General features: G+C 37.1%; 1 protein-coding gene across 3 annotated transcripts in view; it reads left to right on the top strand.

The window, feature by feature from the left end:
* The window catches only part of ZRANB3 (zinc finger RANBP2-type containing 3), a 306,476-nt gene that overhangs the window by 126,751 nt on the left and 155,769 nt on the right, over positions 1-23,956 (top strand). For all 3 annotated transcript variants that reach the window (XM_078451346.2, XM_078451347.2, XM_078451348.2), the window contains one exon: positions 3,369-3,387. In XM_078451346.2, the coding sequence (XP_078307472.2) occupies positions 3,369-3,387 (19 nt within the window). The remainder of the gene's footprint in view (positions 1-3,368; positions 3,388-23,956) is intronic.

A 23,956-nucleotide genomic window follows, 5' to 3' on the forward strand; every position in this document is an offset into this window, starting at 1 on the left:
ATCAGTAGATATTTGTCTTTTCTATCCAATGTGAAACTTAGTTACCCTTTCCAGTTATCCACCAGAGGTGTTTTGACAACCTGAATAAAGTTTCTTTTATTATTTACTTGATAGTTGCCTCTACTTCGCATGGTGTCTTTTTTACTTTTGAACACCTATTTTTCACATATTTTCACATTTTTCTGGATTTATCCTTCAAGTATTTTCTCTTTTCTGTGCCTGTACATTTACTTAATTCTTTGCTCTGTGTTTTGAGATAATCCTTGCACTTCATCTCCCCGTCTACTTAAATAGGTGTCAGTAATGATTTTTCTTTTTTTATGCATGTGCTCATTTTAGTTTGAAAATTGTGACCTTAAGTTTTATGGTGTGTGTGTGTGATACATTAGAATTTACTTAAGTGCTTTAACAGTTGTTGTACAGGTGTTTATCTTTTCTGGCACTTCTTCTTTCAGTAGATACATGTTCTAATTATTCAGCCTTACTCTGCTTTTTCAAATGTTTGGGCCTCTCATGTTATCAGTTGTTTTTATATGATGGAAAATCATAGAAATCATGTCTGGAAATCACGTTTGCTTGCTGAACTGTTCTTAACAGCAGGAATCCCAGCAGTCAGAGTAGATATAGTGCCTAAAGTTTAAGGATGGTTAGCCTTCTAGAGATACCTAAAGGAAGCCTGATGTTCTCTAATGTACTCAACTGCCCTAGTTCCAAAGTGGGGAATACTCTTCTGTCTCATGATAGGAAAATATAGCATATTCCAAGAGATTGGAAGTAATCTTAGCATTGGGGTCTTCAGATACCTACATGCAAAGTTATTTCAGTGATGTTCCTTTTCAGTTAGCCCCCAACGGGACAATGTAACTGCAAACCAGTTTAAGCTGATGTTACTCCACTAGGGCCTTAAGACGTCTCAGCAAGATGCTTAACTTTAGAAAGTTCAGGAACTTGGTGTTGGACATAGGGAAGAACAGGCCACAATCAAGTTGTCATGTTTCAGAATACTTTGTATCCTCACTCATTCCAATGCCATTTACATTCTGATGATTCTCAAATTTATTGTATTTCCAGTCCCCTACTGTTCTCCTGATGCACATGTCCAGTTGCCTACTCAGCTGTTTGACTTGGCAGTCTAATGTATATCACAAAGGTTGCATGTCTAAATTGATCACACGACTGTCATGAAACCTAATTTTTCCAAGTCTTTCTTACCTCGGTGAATGGCATTGCCACCATTTTTTACAGTTAATTCTCAAGTCAGTATCTTAAGATTCCTTCTTGACTTTTCTCTCTTATTTTTACATCCCCATCCCATTAATCCACAAATCCTATTGGCTGTACTTTCAAAATGAACCAAACTTCTCACCACTTCCACCTCTACCACTCATCTATACATTGTTGTGTCTCTCCTGGTCTATTGCTGTTGCCTCCTGACTGCTCTCCATTCTTCTGCTCTTACCCTCTACAGTTTATTCTCTATAAGCCAGAGTAATCTTTTAAAAAGGTAAAACAGTGCTTCCTTCTAAAGGATTCTAAGAAAATCCAAATGCCATGTAATTGCTTAGGTGGCACTCCATGCCAGAAGGCTCTCCCAACTGCCTTCCAACCTTATTTTTACCATTTTCCTAATTTAACGCACATTAGGCAGATTACCTTCCATGTTCCTTAATTACATCATAACCATCTTATCTCAAGGCCCTTGTACTTGCTGTTCACTTTGTACTTGCTGATCACATTGTTTCTCAAACAAATTTTCTCATGATTCCCTTACTTGTTAAATTTGTCTTACTTAAATCTGTCTTCATACTGTCTTATTATAGAGACTGTTCCCTACCATTCTATAGAATAGATCCTTTCCTACATGCCTGTTCCTTCTTACCCTGTTTCAGTTTTTTTTTCCTAGCACCTCTCACCACTTGAGCCATATGTGTATTTTATTGTCTTCTTCCAGTCACCCTCTATGAAGAAATGACTTTATAGTTCACTACCTATCCCTAGCACTTACTAGGTAGGTAGTAGATACTTCATAAATAATACATACTTCAAGTGACATCTTTACCAAATTTGAGTTTCATTTAATTTTTTCTAAATTTTTTTAATGTTTATTTTTGAGAGAGAGAGAGAGACAGAGTGTGAATGGGGGGAGGGGCAAAGAGAGAGGGAGACACAGAATCCGAAGCAGTCTCCAGGCTCTGAGCTGTCAGCATACACCCTGACACAGGGCTCAAACTCACGAAAGGCAAGATCATGACCTGAGCCGAAGTCAGACACCTTACTGATTGAGCTACCCAGGTACCCCCAGTTTCATTTTAAAATGAAAAAGTAGGTATACATGTGAATCCTTCTGGAAATAAATCATGTTTTTCAAGTTATTGTTTTTTAGTGTTTTACTTTTTAGACTTATTTGCAAAACATGTAATAAACTTTACTTTTAAATATGTTTTAAATTTCAGTTCAAGTATTTGTATTTAATCTTTCTCTAAAAATATTTATTATGTAACCTGCCTTTTTTTCTATGATCAAAATTCTATTTTGCCTGTGACTTATTTTTTGATACTATATTCATTAACAAATTCCTAATTTGTTTTTTAAGTTAAAAGAAATCTTATAAAATTGTATAATGTTAAGACCACTGGGAATAAAGAAAGGAAAGAATAGAAATAGGGACTTTATTCCTTTCTAATTAGAATACTCCAGTGTTTTTAGGTTGCCTGTAAATCCTCTCAGTTAAGAGATTGGCTTTTCCCTGTACGGTATACTCTCTGTTTCTAAGGGCCCCTCATGATCCTGACCATGCCTGCTTTTTTGCTCTGCCTTTTCTTCTGCTTAAGATCTCAGCTTATGCCCCCTATCCTTAATTTTCAGTGTATAGAATTTACTTCTATAGATGAATAAAAAAGAATAGAAAAACTTTAACCAAATGATAGTAGAAACCAAAATTCAGCTTGAAAATAGGCTGAGCCTATATAATATAGCATATAGAATCATAGGTATAACATGCTAATATGTGGTTGAAATTTATTTTCTTGTACTTTAATACAGCATTCTTCTAATCTCTAGAAATTTATTGGTAAGAAGGGAAGTCGTTGGTACAATCACTTGCCATTTTGTTCTCATTTTTGAAGGGTCATTATAGCTGTCTCCCTGGGTGGGCAGTGGGGAACAACATTTCTGAATCTCTGATCCTCCCACATAACCATATGCCATTGGCAGCTGGAGAGTCTTATAAACACCTCTCTCTGGCTTAGTACTTTAAAATTCGTAACTCTTTAAAACTGTTCTGTGGCAAGCTACTTAATCAAAACTTTTAAAATGGTTGGCTTTGTTAATGAAGATAGTAACTTGGTTTTATTTTGATTTTTTTCCAGGTGTATGGTGGCTGATGAAGTAAGTGTTTTCATGATTTTTATGTCTTTTATAAAATTCCACAACCTATTTTTAGTGTCTACTATTTACCATGTGCTCTCTGTCTTTCCTTATGATTCTATGTCTTATCTCTAGAGAGGAGAGGGGACAGATACAGAAATAATGAGAATGAATGTGTTGTGTATGTGTGTGTGTGCACACACTTGAAACATGTTAGGTGCATGCTTGAAACATTAGTATTAAAATCAGTGATCCAAAATTTTATGTTGTTGGCAGAGAAACCATGAGTGTGCTATAAAATTCAGCCCCAAGGAGCACCTGGGTGGCTTAGTCTGTTAAGCATCCAACTCTTGATTTCAGCTTATGTCATGGTCTCACCGTTTGTGAGTTCAGGTTCCTCATCAGATTCTGGGCTCACAGCATGGAGCCTGCTTGGGATTCTCACTCTCTCTCTCTGCCCATTCCCTGCTTGCTTTCTCTTTCTCTCTCTCTCAAAATAAATAAGCAAAAACCTAAAAAATATTAAAGTAGTATTTTATTATCATTAAAGTTCTAATTTTTATTCAATTTGAAAAATGTGTTGCTGTTTTCATGATGCCCTTAAGAGTAATAGCAAAACATAAACATTTTAAAGATAATAATGAAGAAAACATACTGAATTTTTTAAAAATATAAGTGGAAATATAAAAGATTCTGCCAATTAACTGTCTTAGCTTTAGTTACACATAGACTCACCAATGGCTTATCTCCACATTCTCTTCTTTAGGTAAAAAATGAATTACAGTGTAACGTGAACATGAATACTATACAGAACATGAATACCATGATACAGGTTTCATGGTATATGCCGATTTATAATTACCTAAGTTTTTAGTTTGAACTCTTTATTCTTTGGGCATTTGTTTAGATTAGATGTTATAGTTAGGAGCATAGTCATTGCCTGTGAAGAATTTCAACAATGTAAATGAAGGGACAGTACGTAGACATTTGGGAAACAACAGAAATTTCTATTTTGGAATAAGATGAATTCCAAAAGCGTCTTCATAAATTAATAAATTTGAGCATCCAAAATGACTGACAGAGGCTCATGTTTTTAGTCCCTGAGTATGTTTTCATCAAACAGGAATATAAACTTGAAAACCTGAAAACTAGGCATAACCATTTTGCACACTATGTATAAAATATATGTGCGATATATGTATGTATGTGTATGTGTGTCGCTCACTTTTTAAATAAACCAGTTTTATGTCCGTAGAGATTATATTATATCAGGTAACACCATCTTGATGATCTCCACCAGTGATTCAGAGGGAAAATCTCAGCATTTATGTTGTCATTGCTACCTTCTTCAGTTCGATGTCATAGAGACATCATAGAGATGTTTGAATGGGCCTTAAATGTATGAAATTGTTCATGGATTGAAATAAACACTTCATCGAGTTCTTGGTGAACCTTCAGCCAGCAAGAATTTTTCATTACGCCGTCTGCTTTTCCTCATCTCTTACTATTTGTAGTTCCATAGTTCTTGTCACATGTTGAGTGACTTCGACACTTTTGCAGCAGCATTCTTATTTCTTAATTCAATGCATTCAAAAGAAGTATTTAATATTTCCTCACTGCTTAAAAAAGGACTCCACTTTTGTGTCCGTCATAATTACTTCTCTTCTTTTACACCTATTTGACTTTACAAGGTTGTTATGTTAAATCCTATCAATGAAGTTGATTATAAAAAAAGAATTCTCAGTGTGATGTGCATGTGTAAGATCACAGCTCACAACCTCTAATATCCTGTGTTAGCAGTACAGTTGAAATGCCATTTTTATGGGATCTTACTAAGCTAGTGTGGATGAAACTTAGTAAATTAAAAGTGTTGAAGTAGAAAGAACTTGTATATATGTAAATTACATGAACTCTGCTTTGACCTTCATTCTATTTCCTAATGCTGTTCTCCTTTTCTTGCTCTTATCACAAAATGGTAGTGAAGTCACAGAAGGAAATATAGTTTATAATTTGGAGGTCAACCACCTTTTCTGACTTTTAAATTAAAAAGTATGTTTTGAAATGATGAATATTTGACTCATCAAATAGCTAAAAGCTTTAGGAAGGCAATTTTACATCTCTGTTATCGAACCTACTTTTGTTTAGATACTTGAATACCCACTTGGAGTATTGTGTAATTTAGCTGTCTACTGTGATCTTTCCTTCCTAGCTTTAGAAACAAATGACTTTCTTCAACTGGCATTACTCCCCCTTCTAGTATTTTTCCACTATTATCTTTTTTCTAATGTATTCATTTCTTGTGGACTTGTGTAATCTATCTACTGTATATAAGGTAATTATTAACTTTAAATTGGAATGATAAGTTCTGTTTAATACTAAGTGATCATTGTGTATTTCAATTATAAGAATATATTTTAGATAACACAGCTGCACTATTTAATAAAATTAACTTTACAAATCTAGCTTAAGGTATTTTAATTACTTCCTATTTCCCCACCTCTTAGTTTAATGCAATTAAATATTATTTCAAGAACTATGTAGTGAATATACAGAAACTCTTGTGAATTTGTATTCCATAAATAATGGAACTCAGGCCATAGTCTACAATCAGGCTGGTGCACTGTTATCTATCTTTTTTTTTAATAATTTCTTGTGAACCACTTTGTCCTTATTCTTAAGTTGAAAATTATTGAAAGTCTTCATTCATGAAAAAATTGTAAATGTGAAAAATAGTTTCACATTAACACAAAGCAGGTAATTTTTTTTTAATTTTTTTTTTTTAACATTTATTTATTTTTGAGACAGAGAGAGACAGAGCATGAACGGGGGAGGGTCAGAGAGAGGGAGACACAGAATCTGAAACAGGCTCCAGGCTCTGAGCTGTCAGCACAGAGCCCGAAGCAGGGCTCGAACTCACGGACCGCGAGATCATGACCTGAGCCGAAGTCGGCCGCTCAACCGACTGAGCCACCTAGGTGCCCCAACAAAGCAGGTAATTTAATAGGATGTACATGCAGGGCGCCTGGGTGGCTCAGTCAGTTGAGCGTCTGACTTCGGCTCAGGTCATGATCTCATGGCTTGTGAGTTTGAGCCCCGTGTTGGACTCTGTGCTGACAGCTGAGAGCCTGGAGTCTGCTTTAGATTCTGTGTCCCTCTCTCACTCTTTCCCTCCCTCACCCATGCCATCTCTCTCTCTCTCTCTCTCTCTCTCTCTCTCTCTCTCTCTCAGGAATAAATAAAACATTAAAAAATAATAATAATAATTTTTAAAAAATAGGATATACATGCAGAAAAATATTAAACCTACACATTTCCTGCCCTATTTGTCAAGTATTTAAAGACTGTTCTCTATAGAAATTTAGTAATTAGAAATTTTTACAATGTTCATTTTTACTTAAGATGGGATTAATATCCTGGATTTATAGAATAGCCTAAAAGTGTTTCATAATGGGCAAAAGTTTCAGTACCTAGATTCTGTCTTTACTTGTCTACAGTATCTATTATCAAAGCCAGAAAATTCCTACTTATTTTGGTAATATTTTTTTGTTGTTGTTGGAACTCTATTTCAGTCCTGCATCCCCAGCATGCACGTACACACACAAACACACACACACACACACACACGCTTTTTAAAAATTTCCTTCTTCCTGTTACTTCAGAAAACATTTGGGAGGATGTAACCAAATAAAGTATCATTTCCTTCCTTTTCAAAAGAAAAGGAAACCATTTGTTAAGGCTGAACTACTTGTTTTACCTTACTTTGTGGCTATTTTGGAGCATATTAATAAATAAATACTTGGAACAAGGGCCCTGTAGTCATCATTATCAATGCTTTTCTTTTGGCCAAGGTGCTTCTCTGCAAGAGGAGTGGGGAGAGGCTTTGGGGAGAGGCTGTTGTTCCAAAGGTGGAAGAATTTCTGCTGGCTGAAGTTCGAAAACCCTTGTCTGTTTCTCTTCAGGCAGAAATGTGTTGGTGTGTAGAAACAGTGAAGGACCCCTTTGGAAGGTTATTTTAGCTCAGAAGACCTTAAAATTGGTGTTATAATATGCACTCTGCCAATATTAACTTTATAGGTTCGAGGAGTAAGAAATCAAAATAGACATGAAGAATTTTAGTTTTCCTTTTCTATAAGCCTATCTACATTTGATGAAGTAAGCTGAGATGGCAGTTTTGATTCCATTGGTATCTATAAATCTTAGTTTTCATTTACCAGTTCCAAGCTGAATTACACTGTCTCCTTGAGCTCTTCCTGTATTGTTGATGCATTTTTGTTGAATGAATGAACTGGTTAAAGAGTTAGCACTTAACTAACTCTATGTGCCAGGTTGTGTTCTAGTGCTTTATGTATATTAATTTAGTTCATCCTCACAACAACCCTATGGGGTGGGGTAATGGTATTAGTATTATTGCTATTACTATTATTATTCTCCTTATATAGATGAGATAGCTGAGGCACAGAGAAGTTAAGCAAATTGCCCAAGAATTTGCAGCCAGTATGTGCTAGGACCTGAAATATTTGACCTTAAGTAGTCCAGCCACCAAGTCTATCAATTACTATTCTATACAGAATGTCTAGGTGCCAAACTTTGTATATTTAGAAACAGGATTCTTGAGGTCAGAAGAATCTTCAGAATACAAGGGCTCAAGTGAATGAAGCTGAATATTAGAATGATGGTGATAGCCTAAAAATTTTGTGCTGGTGAGACTGTATGTATTCCTTTAAAAAGGTATTATTTGCCTGTTTCCTTCCTTATTTCTAACGCTACCTTATTATTTTTTATGTCCTTTTTTGAAAATAATTTTTTATTTTAGATTTTTAGAATTGTTTAGGTTTTAAATACAGAATTATTATAAAGATAGTACAGAGAGTTCTTATATACCCCATATCCAATCCCCTATTATTGTCTTAGATTAGTGTGGTATATGTGTCTTAGTTAATGAACCGATATTCATGTGTTATGATTAACTAAAGACCATACTTCTCTTTAAAAAGTAAGTTTGGAGAGAAGATGGCGGCGTCGGAGGACCCTGGGCTCACCTCATCCTGCTGATCACTTAGATTCCACCCACATCTGCGTAAATAACCCAGAAAACCACCAAAGACTAGCAGAACATACTCTCTAGAGCCAAGCGTAGACGAGAGGCCCACTGAAGAGGGTAGGAAGGGCGGAGAGGCTGTGCTACATGGACTGGAGGGAGGGAGGCAGGCGGTGGAGGGGTAACCTGCCCGGCAATGCAGAGCCCCCGAGTCGGGCTTGCAAAAGCGGAGGGGCCGGACTGTGTGAGTTCTGGCAGTCAGCGGGACTTAACATCTGGAATGTTACAAGTCAACAGCTCTGCTCTGGGAGAGCAGAGAGGGCAAGAGGAAACCAGGAGGGAGAATTGCTGAGACCTGGAAGACAGAGCTCAGCAGGGGAACAAAGATGCTGGCAAGCACCATAACCCTCTCCTATCCCTCAGCCAAAATCCCAAAAAGAACCAGTTCCTGTCACCAAACTTGCTTGCACCACACAAACACCCAACACTGTGCTTCTGTGGATCCATCCCTCCAAAGGGTCTGCCTGCGTCCCTCCCGGTGCTGCAGGGCCCCTCCCTCAGGGGACCACCGACAGCAAAGCGAGGTAAGCCTTCCATTCCCGCCCCTGTGCACCTTGTGGATCCACACCTGCACCCTCACTAATACGCCAGATCCCATCAAAGCAGCACCACAAGCCTGACAGTGTGCAAGTAGCCCAGACAAGGGCCACACCACTCCACAGTGAGTCCTGCCCCTGGGAGAGGGGAAGGTAAGGTATGCACCAGTCTGACTGTGGCCCCAGCGGTGGGCTGGGGGCAGACATCAGATCTGAGTGCGGCCCCACCCACCAACACAAGTTATTCCAGACAGCACAGGGGAAGTGCCCTGCAGTTCTGCGCCACTCCAGGGACTACCCAAAATGACGAAACGGAAGAATTCTCCTCAAAAGAAACTCCAGGAAGTAGCGACAGCTAACGAATTGATCAAAAACGATTTAAGCAATATAACGGAACAAGAATTTAGAATAATAGTCATAAAATTAATTGCTGGGCTTGAAAAAAGTATAGAGGACAGCAGCAGAGAATCTATTGCTACAGAGATGAGGGGACTAAGAAACAGTCATGAGGAGCTGAAAAATGCTATAAATGAGGTGCAAAGACAAATGGAGGCGACCACAGCTTGGATTCAAGAGGCAGAGGAGAGAAGAGGTGAATTAGAAGATAAAATTATGGAAAAAGAGGAAGCTGAGAAAAAGAGATAAAAAACCAGAAGTATGAGGGGAGAATTAGAGAACTAAGTGATGCAATGAAACGTAACAATATCCGTATCATAGGAATTCCAGAAGAGGAAGAGAGAAAGGGGCTGAAGGTGTACTTGAAGAAATGATAGCTGAGACCTTCCCTGATCTGGGGAAGGAAAAATGCATTGAAATCCAAGAAGCACAGAGAATTCCCTTCAGACGTAACTTGAATCGACCTTCTGCACGACATATAGTGAAACTGGCAAAATACAATGATAAAGAGAAAATTCTGAAGGCAGCTAGGGATAAACACGCTCTAACATATAGAGGGAGACCAATAAGACTAGTGGCAGATCTATCTACTGAAACTTGGCAGGCCAGAACGGAATGGCAGGAAATGTTCAGTGTGATAAACAGAAAAAATATGCAGCCGAGAATCCTTTATCCAGCAAGTCTGTCATTCAGAAGAGAAGGAGAGATAAAGGTCTTCCGAAACAAACAAAAACTGAAAGAATTCATCACCGCTAAACCAGCCCTACAAGAGATCTTAAGGGGGATTCTGTGAGTGAAATGTTGCAAGGACCACAAAGTACAAGAGACATCACTACAAGCCTGAAAACTACAGACATCACAGTGACTCTAAACCCATATCTTTCTATGATAACACTGAATGTAAATGGACTAAATGCTCCAACCAAAAGACATAGGGAATCAGAATGGAAACAAAACAAAACAAAACAAGACCCATCTATTTGCTGTCTACAAGAGACTCATTTTAGACCTGAGGACACCTTCAGATTGAGAGTGAAGGGATGGAGAACTATCTATCATGCTACTGGAAGTCAAAAGAAAGCTGGAGTAGCCATACTTATATCAGACAAACTAGACTTTAAATGAGTGGCTGTAACCAGAGATGAAGAAGGGCATTATATAATAATTACAGGGACTGCCCATCAGGAAGAGCTAACAATTATAAATGTCTATGTGCCAAATACAGGAGCCCCCAAATATATAAAACAATTAATCACAAACATAAGCAACCTTATTGATAAGATGTGGTAATTGCAGGGGACGTTAATACCCACTTACAACAATGGATAGATCATCGAGACACATGATCAAGAAAGAAACAAGGGCCCTGAATGATACATTGGATCAGATGGACTTGACAGATATATTTAGAACTCTGCATCCCAAAGCAACAATATACTTTCTTCTCGAGTGCACATGGAACATTTTCCAAGATAGATCACATACTGGGTCACAAAACAGCCCTTCATAGGTATAAAAGAATTGAGATCATACCATGCACACTTTGAGACCACAATGCTATGAAACTTGAAATCAACCACAGGAAAAAGTCTGGAAAACCTCCAAAAGCATGGAGGTTAAAGAACACTCTACTAAAGAATGAGTGGGTCAACCAGGCAATTAGAGAAGACATTAAAAATATATGGAAACAAACGAAAATGAAAATACAACAATCCAAATGCTTTGGGATGCAGTGAAGGCAGTCCTGAGAAGAAAATACTTTGCAATCCAGGCCTATCTCAAGAAACAAGAAAAATCCAAAATACAGAATCTAACAGCACACCTAAAGGAAATAGAAGCAGAACAGCAAAGACACTCCAAACAGGAGATGAAGACAAATAATAAAGATGAGAGCAGAAATAAACAATATAGAATCTAAAAAAACTGTAGAACAGATCATGAAACTAAGAGTTGGTTTTTTGAAAAAATAAACAAAATTGATAAACCTCTAGCCAGGCTTCTCGAAAAGAAAAGGGAGAGGACCCAAATAGATAAAATCATGAATGAAAATGGAACTATTACAACCAGTCCCTCAGAAATACAAGCAATTATCAGGGAATATATGAAAAATTATATGCCAACAAACTGGACAACCTGGAAGAAATGGACAAATTCCTAAGCACCCACACCCTTCCAAAATTCAAACAGGAAGTAATAGAAAACTTGAACAGACCCATAACCAGTGAAGAAATTGAATCAGTTATCAAAAATCTCCCAACAAATAAGAGTCCAGGACCAGATGTCTTCCCAGGGGAATTCTAGCAGACATTTAAAGCAGAGATAATACCTATGCTTCTCAAGCTATTCCAAAAAATAGAAAGGGAAGGAAAACTTCCAGACTCATTCTATGAAGCCAGCATTACTTTGATTCCTAAACCAGACAGAGACCCAGTAAAAACAAGAGATCTACAGGCCAATATCCCTGATGAATATGGATGCAAAAATTCTCAATAAGATACTACCAAATAGAATTCAACAGCATATAAAAAGAATGATTCACCATGATCAAGTGGGATTCATTCCTGGGCTGCAGGGCTGGTTCAACATTCACAAATCAATCAATGTGATACATCACATTAATAAAAGAAAAGATAAGAACGATATGATCCTGTCAATCGAGGCAGAAACAGCATTTGACAAAATTCAGCATACTTTCTTAATAAAAGCCCTCAGGAAAGTCGAGATAGAAGGAACATACTTAAACATCATAAAAGCCATTTATGAAAAGCGCACAGCGAATATCATCCTCAATGGGGAAAAACTGAGAGCTTTCCCCCTGAGATCAGGAACATGACAGGGATGTTCACTCTCACGGTTGTTGTTTAACATAGTGTTGGAGGGGCGCCTGGGTGGCTCAGTCGGTTGAGCGTCCGACTTCGGCTCAGGTCATGATCTCGCACTCCGTGAGTTCCAGCCCCGCGTCGGGCTCTGTGCTGACAGCTCAGAGCCTGGAGCCTGCTCCGGACTCTGTGTCTCCCTCTCTCTCTGACCCTCCCCCATTCATGCTCTGTCTCTCTCTGTATCAAAAAATAAATAGACGTTAAAAAAAAAAAAATCTTTAACATAGTGTTGGAAGTGCTAGCATCAGCAATCAGACAACAAAAGGAAATCAAAGGCATCAAAATTGGTAATGATGAAGTCAAGCTTTCACTTTTTGCAGATGACATGATATTATACCTGGAAAACCCGATAGACTCCACCTTAAAAGTCTGTTACAACTGATACATGAATTCAGCAAAGTCACAGGATACAAAATCAATGTACAGAAATCAGTTGCATTCTTATACACTAATAATGAAGCAACAGAAAGACAAATAAAGAAACTGATGCCATTCACAATTGCACCAAGAAGCATGGAATACTAAGGAATAAACCTAACCAAAGATGTAAGAGATCTGTATGCTGAAAACTATAGAAAGCTTATGAAGGAAATTGAAGAAGATATAAAGAAATGGAAAAACATTCCGTGCTCATGGATTGGAAGAGTAATATTGATAAAATGTGAATACTACCCAAATCAATCTACACATTCAATGCAATCCCAATCAAAATTGCACTAGCATTCTTCTCGAAGCTAGAACAAGCAATCCTAAAATTCATATGGAACCACAAAAGGCCCCGAATAGCCAAAGTAATTTTGAAGAAGAAGACCAAAGCAGGAGGCATCACAATCCCAGACTTTAGCCTCTACTACAAAGCTGTCATCATCAAGACAGCATGGTATTGGCACAAAAACAGACACAGAGACCAATGGAATAGAATAGAAACCCCAGAATTAGACCCATAAAAGTATGGCTGACTAATCTTTGACAAAGCAGGAAAGAATATCCAGTGGAAAAAAGACAGTCTCTTTAACAAATGGTGCTGGCAGAACTGGACAGCAACGTGCAGAAGGATAAAACTAGGTCATTTTCTCACACCATTCACACAAATAAACTGAAAATGGATAAAGGACCTGAATGTGATACAGGAAACCATCAAAACCGTAGAGGAGAAAGCAGGAAAAGACCTCTCTGACCTCAGCCGCAGCAGTTTCTTACTTGACACATCCCCAAAGACAAGGGAATTAAAAGCAAAAATGAACTATTGGGACCTCATGAAGATAAAAAACTTTTGCACTGCAAAGGAAACAATCAACAAAACTAAAAGCAACCAACGGAATGGGAAAAGATATTTGCAAATGACATATCAGACAAAGGGCTAGTATCCAAAATCTATAAAGAGCTCACCAAACTCCACACCCGAAAAACAAATAATCCAATGAAGAAATGGGCAGAAAACATGAGTAGACACTTCTCTAAAGAAGACATCCAGATGGCCATCAGGCACATGAAAAGATGCTCAACGTCACTCCTCATCAGGGAAATACAAATCAAAACCACGCTCAGATACCACCTCACGCCAGTCAGAGTGGCCAAAATGATCAATCAGGAGACTATAGATGCTGGCAAGGATGTGGAGAAATGGGAACCCTCTTGCACGGTTGGTGGGAATGCAAACTGGTGCAGCCGCCCTGGAAAACAGTGTGGAGGTTCCTCGCAAAATTAAAAATAGATCTACCCTATGACCCAGCAATAGCACTGCTAGGAATTTATCCAAGGGATACAGGAGTACTGATGCATAGGGGCACTTGTATCCCAATGTTTATAGCAGCACTTTCAACAATAGCCAAATTATGGAAAGAGCCTAAATGTCCATCAACTGATGGATGGATAAAGAAATTGTGGTTTATATACACAATGGAATACTATGTAGCAATGAGAAAGAATGAAATATGGCCTTTTGAAGCAATGTGGATGGAACTGGAGAGTGTTATGCTAAGTGAAATAAGTCGTACAAAGAGAGATAGCATATGTTTTCACTGTTAGGTGGATCCTGAGAAACTTACCAGAAGACCATGAGGGAGGGGAAGGGAAAAAAAAGAGGTTAGAGAGGGAGGGAGCCAAAACATAAGGGACTCTTAAAAACTGAGAACAAACTGAGGGTTGATGGGGGGTGGCAGGGAGGTGAGGGTGGGTGATGGGTATTGAGGAGGGCACCTGTTGGGATGAGCACTGGGTGTTGTATGGAAACCAATTTGACAATAAATTTTGTATATATATATAAAAAAAAAAAAGACCATACTTAGGTTTCTTCAGTTTTTCTCTAATGTTCTTTTTCTGTTCCCGGATTTCATCCAGATACACATTGCATTTAGTAGTCATGTCTCTTTAGGCATCTGTTGTTTGTGTCAGTTTCTCAGACTTTTCTTGTTTTTGAAGTCCTTTACAGTTTTAGAATTAATGGTGCAGTATTTTATGGAATGACCCGTAATTGGCATTTGTCTGCTATTTTCCTCACCATCACACTAGGGTAATGTGTTTTGGGGAGGACGACCACAGAGATAGGGCTATTGTCATCATGTTAGCTCAAGGGTACGTACGGTCAATATGAATTTTCACTATAGATCACCTATCTTGATACAGTTTGTTATATTTCTCCGCTGTAAAGTTATGATTTTTTTCCTCCCTTTCCATACTATATTTTTTGAAAGAAAGTAACGATATGCAGCCCATAATTAAGGAATAGGGAGTTATACTTCATTTCCTTAAAGGCAGAGTAAATTTGGAATTCATTCATTCATGCATTCATTTTATCATTGTTTACATCAATATGGACTCCTAGATATTCATTTTTATGTTTTGGGTTATTACCTAATACTATTTTATGTTTTTCTTGTTGCTCAAATTGTTTTTTGGTCAGAGGGAGCTCTTTAATTCACTCCTATGTCCTTTGACAAACCTCCTTCATTGTGGGATGTTTTGTTTGGGGTTGCGTTTTCTTGGAGGGTTTTCTTTTATATTTTGAATAATTTCTTACTTTCTAGTACTACAAGATACTCCAGGCTCATCTCATATATTTCTTGCCCTAGTCCCCATATCAGCCATTTCTCCAAGAAATCCTGGTTTCTTGTTATTGATGTTATATCTAGGATCTAGGGACTGGTGTATTCATATCTACTGGGGTGTCATTTCTTCTGGATCCTCTTACCTGATAGAACAAGGAGAAGTGTGTGTGTATGTGTGTATACACACATACATACACATATTTATAAATATATGTATATGTAACCATCCGTACCTGTAGTTAAGCTAAACACCAGGTCACACTTACGTCTCCACCTCTAACTGATGACCACATGGATCATTCTAACCTCTGCCCCTTGACCTTGTGTAACGCCCAACTCCATCAGTGAGTATCTTGGCTCCTCCCATCTGTCATCCGTTTACTTAATCGTTCAATTCCAGTACATAGGTATGGTGATTTCAGTATCGTTAACCTGTACACTGTGAGAAAGAAAATTGTCAACTAGAGTACAATGCTTATGTACAGTTCCTTTTGCATTTATTCTTACAGATTCCACTCACTTCTAATATTACTTAGCATCTTATTCCTCTTTCTTCAGGGAGGATTGTTTCATATATTTGTAATACATTTTAATTCTTTGATCACATTCTACATTCCATCATGGTATCTCGTGACCACCTATCGTATATTTTAATTATTTGTGGACACTGAAGTTTACCCTTTGTAATATAAAGTTCTGTGGATTTTCACAAATGTTTGATGGCTTGTATTCACCATTACAGTACCATACAGAATAGTTGTACTGCCTTAGACAGTACCCTGCACTTCATTTACTTAATCCCCCCAAGCCAATAGCTCAGACAACCACGCATATGTTTAACAACTATTGTTTTGCCTTTTTTAGAATGTCATATAATTGGAAGGACACAGTTCTGCTTTTTCAGACTGGCTTTTCTCACTTAGCCATATGCATTTAAGATTCATCCATGTCTTTTTGTGGCTTGATAGGTTTTTCTTTTTATGATAGTAATATTTCATTATATGGATGTATACAGTTTTATCACCAAGATAAAGAGATATCTTAGCTGCCTCCAGTCTTTGACAATGATGAATAAAGCTGTTGTTACTGTTAACATACAGGTTTTTGTTTAGATAAGTTTTTAAATCAGTTGGGTAGTTATCTAGGGGTGCACTTGTTGGATTATATAGTATGTTAGTTTCCTAGAGCTGCCATAAGGAAGTATCACAAGCTCATTGGCTTAATACAACAGAAATTTATTCTTCTCACAGTTCTGAAATCAATATGTCAGGAGGCTTGGTTCTTTCTGAGTGCTGTGAGGGAGAATATGTGTGGTGCCTCTTTTCTAGCTTCAGATGATGATCCACAATCCTTGGTGTTTCTGGGCCTATAGATCCATCACTTCAATCCCTACCTATGCTGTTCTTCCTGTTTGTGTCTCTTTTCCTTTTATAAGGATACTGGTCAGATTGGATTGGATTAAAGGCTCACCGTACTCCAATATAACATCCTCTTATCTAATTGCATCTCCAATGACCCTATACCCAAATGTCACATCCAGATGTACTGGGGTGTTAGGACTTCAATGTATCTTTTGTGGGAAACACAGAAAAGGAGAGAGAGAGAGAGAGAGAGAGAGAGAGAGAGAGAGAATGAGAATATCCCAAGCAGGCTTCATTCTCAGGGCAGAGCCTGACATGGGGCTCAGTCTCATGATCACAAGATCACATCCTGAGTCAATATCAAGAGTCAAACACTTAATCAGGTGAGCCACCCAAGCGCCCCCCATTTTGTATTTCTACTAGGAATGAATGCTAGTAGAATGCTAGCAGCAGAATGCCTAACATGAGCATTCTAAAAGTATTGTCAAGTTAAAAAAAATTTTTTTTTAATTTTAGCCATTCTATTGGGTGTAGTAGTGTCACCTTTTTGTTTTAACTTGTGATTCTCTAATGACATGATGTTGAGCATCCTTTCATATATCTACATGCCATCTCTATATTTTTTGTGCAATCTCCATTCAGTTCTTTTCCCAATTAAAAAACTGTTTTTAATGTTTATTTTATTTTTGAGAGAGAGACAGAGCACAAGCAGGGGAGGGGCAGAGAGAGGCACAGCATCTGAAGCAAGCTCCATTCTCTGAGCTGTCAGCACACAGCCCAACGTGGGGCTCAAACTCACAACTGTGAGATTATGACCTGGGCTGAAGTCGGATGCCTAACCAACTGAGCCCCCCGGGCGCCCCTCCTCATTTTTTTAAAAACTGGATTGTTTCTTTTCTGTTACTGAGTTTTAAAATTTCTTTGTCTATTTTAAGTCCAAATCCCTTATCAGATTTGTGTTTTGCAAATATTTTCTCCCAATTTGTGACTTGTCTTTTCATTCTCTTAAAAATGTCTTTCACTGAGCATAAGCTTGTAACTTTAAGTCTAACTTGTCAATTTTTTCTCATTGATTGTCCTGTTGGTTTTTTATCTCATTGCCAAATCCAACATCCCCTAGATGTTCTCCTATTTTACCTTCTAGGGGTTTAATACTTGAGAATCACACTTAGGTCTGTGATTCATTTTGAGTTAATATTTGTGAAGGGTTTAAGGTCTGAGTCTTAGATTCTTTTTTGTTGTTGTTCATTTGACTATGGGTGTCCAGTGTTCCAGCACCATTTCTTGAAAAGAGGACTATCCTTTCTCCATTGGATTGCCTTTGCTTCTTTGCCAAAGATCAGTTGACTTTATTTGTATGGGTCTATTTCTGGGCTCTCTCTTGTTCCACTGATAAGTGTCTGTTCTTAAACCACACCACGGCGTCTTGATTACTGTAACCTTATAATAATTCTTGAAATCAGGTAATATGAATCCCCAAATTTTATCTATCTTTTTGAGTACTCTGTTGGCTCTTCGGGGTCCTTTGCCTTTCCAATAAACTTTTGAATCAGTTTGTCATTCTCTACGAAATAGCTTATTAGGATTTTGATTAGAATGGCATAAATTTATAGATCCAGTTTCAAGAAACTATAGATCTATAGATCAAATTTGGAAAAAACCTTAATGTTGAGTCTTCAGTCTCTGAACACAGAATATCTCTCCATTAATTTAGAATGTTTTTGATTTTGTCACTGTTTTTTTAATTGATATATAATTGACATATAACATTATATTAGTTCCAGGTATATAACATAATATTCGATATTTGCCTATGTTGAAAAACATCACCACAATAAGTTAACATCTATCAACATACATAATTAAATTTTTTTTTCTTGTGATGAGAACTTTTAAGATCTACTCTCTTGGCAACTTTCTAAAATGCAGTATAGTATTATTAACTATAGTCACCATGCTATAAATTATATCCCCATTACTTATGTATTTGATAACTCGAATTTTGTACTTTTGATTCCCTTTACCCATTTGTCAACCCCCAACACCCTCACCTCTGGCACCCACTAATCTCTTCTTTGTATGTATGACCTTAGTTGTTTTTTTTGTTTTGTTTTGTTTTGTTTAGAATCCACATATTAAGTGAGATCATATGGTTTTTGCTTTCCTCTGCCTAACTTATTTCACTCTGCATAATTCCCTCCAGATCTGTCCATATTGGTAATACAAGATTTCCTTCTTTTTTATGGCTGAATAATGTTCCACTGTGTGTGTGTGTGTGTGCGCGCGCGCGTGCGTGCACACGTGTGCGTGTGTGTGTATACCATATTTTCTTTATTCATTGATGTATACTTTGCTTTCATGTCTTGACTATCGTAATTAATGCTCCAATGAACAAGGAAGTGCATATATCTTTTAGAGTTAGTGTTTATGTTCCCTTTGCATAAATAAACAGAAGCTGAATTGCTAGATCATGTAGTAGTTCTGTTTTTAGTCTTTTGAGGAAGAAGCTTCATGCTGTTTTCCATGGAGGCTGCATCAGTATACATTCCCACCAGCAGGGCACAGCGTTCTCTTTTTTCTATGTCTTCACCAGTACTATTTCTTATCTTTTTGATAATAGCCATTATTACAGGTGTGAGGTGATATCTCATTGTAGGTTTGATTTGCATTTTCCTGATGATTAGTGATGTGTGCCTTTTCATGTACCTCTTGCCCATCTATATGTCTTTTCTGGGAAAATGTTCAGATCAAATGAATATATTCATTTGATGAATATATGTGTGTGTGTGTATATATATATATATATATATATATATATATATATATATCATATTGGACAGGATGATCTCTCTGAGTCTCAGTTTTCTTATATAAAGTAGGGAATAATACTTTTCCCATGAGATTATTTATGTAATCTTACTTATGTAAGAAACAGAAGAATATCTCTCAGATATTCCTTTATCGTTTTCTCCTATTCCTAAACACCATAACTTTTTATGCTGTGATATCTCTATATATGTTGTTCTTTTTATTTAGTTTTTCAATGTTTGTTTATTTTTGAGAGAGAGAGAATGGGGGAGGGGCAGACAGAGAGGGGGACAGAAGATCTGATTTGGGCTCTGTACTGACAGCAGCAAACCCCATGCAGGGCTTGGTCTCATGAACTGGAAGATCATGACCTCATTTGAAATCAGATGCTCAACCGACTGAGCCACCTAGGTGCCCCTACATTGTTATTTTTCGGATGAATGCCTTTCCTTCTGTATTCCACTCTCTCCCCAACATCATCTAATAAAATCACCATTCAAAGCACTATTCAGATATCTTTTCTTTTGTATCCATCCTTGTTGCCTCTTGTTTCATCTTTGCTTTTACTTTTGTGGTTTGAAATTTTTATCATTTTTTTATTTTTGAGAGACAGAGGCCAAGTAGGGGGGATAGAGAGAGAAGGAAACACAGAATCTAAAGCAGGATCCAGGCTCTGACCTGTTAGCACAAAGCCTCACATGGGGCTCAAACCCACGAACCTGAGATCATGACATGAGCTGAAGTCCTACACTTAACTGAGCCACTCAGGTGCCCCACTTCTACTGTGGTTTGAATTATGTTCTGTACTCTTCTATTTCTTGCCCGTAGATGGGAACTCCTAGTATTCAAGCCATGTTTACCTAATAGTATCTGAGGAATAGATTTCTTATTAGTGCTGAATGAATGAATGAATGAATGAGAAAGATAACTTCTTTTGTCTTATTAATGTTTTTGTTGTCATTGACTTAAAACCATTAGAACTCATCAAGAAATAGCTTTTTATTTGGACAAGAGAGATATCTTGTCTACCAGTCACCACTACTTGAAATCAGGTCCATAGCCTACTGCTATCCACTTTTCCTTATTCTAGGCATGGAGGTAACTTAGTAACTTAGAGTGGGTTTTGGGTTTGGAGATCTTTTAAAACACTTTATTAAAATATCTAGCATACAGTCTTTTTGCTTTCCTTTAGGTCATCCTTTAGTCTGAAATTTTTTGTCTAGAACACTAGCAAAGTACGAATGCAATTGGTTGCATTTTTAGTTTTAAAGAAGTTTACCCTGATTTCTTTGGAACCTGATGTAATTTTGTTCAGGCCTCTTGCTGTTTCATACATCTGGGTTATTACAATGTTCTCTCAATCATCTTGTAAAAATTCAAATTGAAAAACAGAGGTGACAGCAATGGTGAAATAGAATCATACACAAATTCTCTTTCGGAATTTAATGTTTACAATTAACATAAGCATTTGAAAGGCACTGCTTCCATTATCTAACCTTAAGGCATCATTATTGTACATCAACACTTCCAAGTATATTCATTGCAAGGAACACGTTGCAAACATTTCTGCCTCACCATTTTTTACTAAATGGAATGTTCTTAATGAATAGAAAATATTTAAAATCAGGACAAGTGGTTAAAATTATCACACCATAATCTGCTTTTCCTTTTCTAATAATGGGTTAAGTTCCACAGATTTTTAGAGCCCAAAGGGGCTACAGCTGCATGGGGAATTGAACAATAATTCTGAATATACATAAAAGCTCCAAAGTTATTTATTTTTTATTTAAAAAATGTTTTTAAGTTTTTAGTTTAATTCTTGTTAGTTAATACGGAGTATTATATTGTTTCAGGTGTATGATGTAATACTTCAACACTTTCAGACGTTGCCCTATGCTCATCACAAGTGCACTCCTAAATCCCCATCACCTAATAACCCCTCCCCTCTTATAACTATCAGTTTGTTCTCTATACTTAAGAGTCTGTTTCTTGATTTCTCTTTCTCTTATTTTTATCCCTTTACTTGTTTGCTTGATTTCTTAAATTCCACTTATGAGTGAAATCATATGGTATTTGCCTTTCTCTGACTGCTTTCACTTAGCATTATGTTCTATAGCTCTATCCATGTTGTTGGAAATGGGAAGATTTCATTCATATTTATGGCTGAGTAATACTCTGTTACATTTATATATAATTATTTTTACATACATATACGCATACACATATACTACATCTTCTTTATCCATTCATCAATTAATAGATGCTCAAGCTGCTTCCATAATTTGGCTGTTGTAAATAATGCATGTACATAGGGGTACATGCAAACCTTTGAATTAGTGTTCTTGTATTCTTTGAGTAAATACTTAGTAGTGCAATTGCTGGATCATAAGGTAGTTCTATTTTTAACTTTTTGAGGAACCTCCATACTGTTTTCCACAGTGACTGCGCCAGTTTTCATTCCCAACAGCAGTACAAGAGGGTGCTTTTTCTCCACATTCTTGCCAATACCTCCTGTTTCTTGTGTTGTTGATTTTGGCCATTCTGACACATGTGAGTGAGATGATACCTCATTGTAGTTTCGATTTGGGTTTCCCTGATGATAAGAGATGGTGAGCATCTTTTCATGTGTCTGTTGGCCATCTCTGTGTCTTCTTTGGAGAAATGTCTTTTCATGTCTTCTGCCCAGTTTTTAATTGGATTGTTTTTGGGGTGTTAAGCTTATATACTTTGGATACTAACTCCTTATCCAGTATATCATTTACACATATCTTCTCCCATTCTGTAGATTGCATTTTAGTTTTGTTGATTGTTTCCTTCCCTGTGCAAAAGCTTTTTATTTTCATGTTGTCCCAATAACGTATTTTTGCTTTTGTTTCCCTTGCCTCAAGAGACATACCTAGAAAAAAGTTGCTATGGTCAGGGTCAAAAAAATTACTGCCTGTGCTCTCCTCTATGATTTTTATGGTTTCAGGTCTCACATTCAGATTTTTAATCCATTTTGAGTTTTTTTTTTTTTTTTTTTAATGTTTATTTTTGAGAGAGAGAGACAGGGACAGAGTGCAAGCAGGGGAGGGACAGAGAGAGGGAGACACAGAATTTGAAGCAGGTTCCAGGCTCTGAGCTGTCAGCACAGAGCCTGATGCAGGGCTCGAACTCACGAGCTCTGAGATCATACCTGAGCCAAAATCGGGCGCTTAATCAACTGAGCCACCCAGGTGCCCTTGAGTTTATTTTTGTGTATGGTGTAAGAAAGTAGTTTACTTTCATTATTTTGCATGTTATGCATGCAAAATAACATGTTGTGTTATTTTGCTATTTAGTTTTCCCGACACCATTTGTTGAAGTAACTTTCTTTATCCAGTGGATATTCTTTCCTGCTTTGTTGAAGATTAATTGACCATATGATTGTGGGTTTATTTCTGGATTTGCTATTCTGTTGATCTGTGTGCCTATTTTTGTGCCAGTATCATACTCGTGATTACTATAGCTTTATAACATAAGTTGAAGTTCAGAATTATGATGCTTTCAGCTTTGCTTTTCATTTTCAAGATTGCTTTGGCTATTTGGGATCTTTTGTGGTTCCATAAAAATTTTAGAGTTCTTTATTTTAGTTATGTGAATAATGCTATTGTTATTTTGATAGACATTCCATTAAATAAATGTATGCATTGCTTTGGGTAGTGTACGCATTTTAAGAATCTTTGTTCATCCATTCCATGAGCATGGAATTTCTTTCCATTTCTTTGCATAGTCTTTAATTTTTTTCATCAGGGATTTATAGTTTTCAGAGTACAGGTCTTTAATCTGTTTAGTTAGGTTTATTCCTAAGTATCTTATTATTTTTGGTGCAGTTGTTGCAGTTGTAAATGGAATTTTTTTTTCTCAGTTTATCATTCTGCTGCTTCATCATTAGTATACAAAAATGCAACAGATTTCTGTGTGGTAACTTTGTATCCTGTGACTTTACTGAATTTGTTTATTAATTTTAGCATTTTTTAGTGGAGTGTTTTGGGTTTTCTTCATCATGTCATGCCATCTGCAAATCATGTCATCTGTGAAATAGTGAAGGTTTTACTTCTTTCTTACCAATTTGGATGCCTTGTGTTTCTTTCTGTTATCCAATTGCTGTGAGTAAGACTTCCGCTAGTATGTTGAATAGTAGAGAGAGTGGACATCAGTCTTGTTACTGACCTTAGGCAAAACCTCTTAGTTCTTCCCCATTGAGGATGATGTTAGCTTTGGGTTTTTCATATGTGGCTTTTATTATGTTGAGGTATGTTCCCTCTAAACTTTATTTGTGAAGGTTTTTAAAAAAATTTTTTTAATGTTTTATTTTTGAGAGCTAGAGGAAGGGGGTGGGGTGGGACAGAGAGAGAGGGAGACACAGAATCTGAAGCAAGCTCCAGGCTTCAAGCTGTCAGCACAGAGCCTGATGGGGGCTCGAACCCATGAACCGCAAGATCAT

This window comes from Panthera onca, chromosome C1, assembly GCF_046562875.1.
Source record: "Panthera onca isolate mPanOnc1 chromosome C1, mPanOnc1 haplotype 2, whole genome shotgun sequence".
Lineage (NCBI taxonomy): Eukaryota > Metazoa > Chordata > Mammalia > Carnivora > Felidae > Panthera > Panthera onca.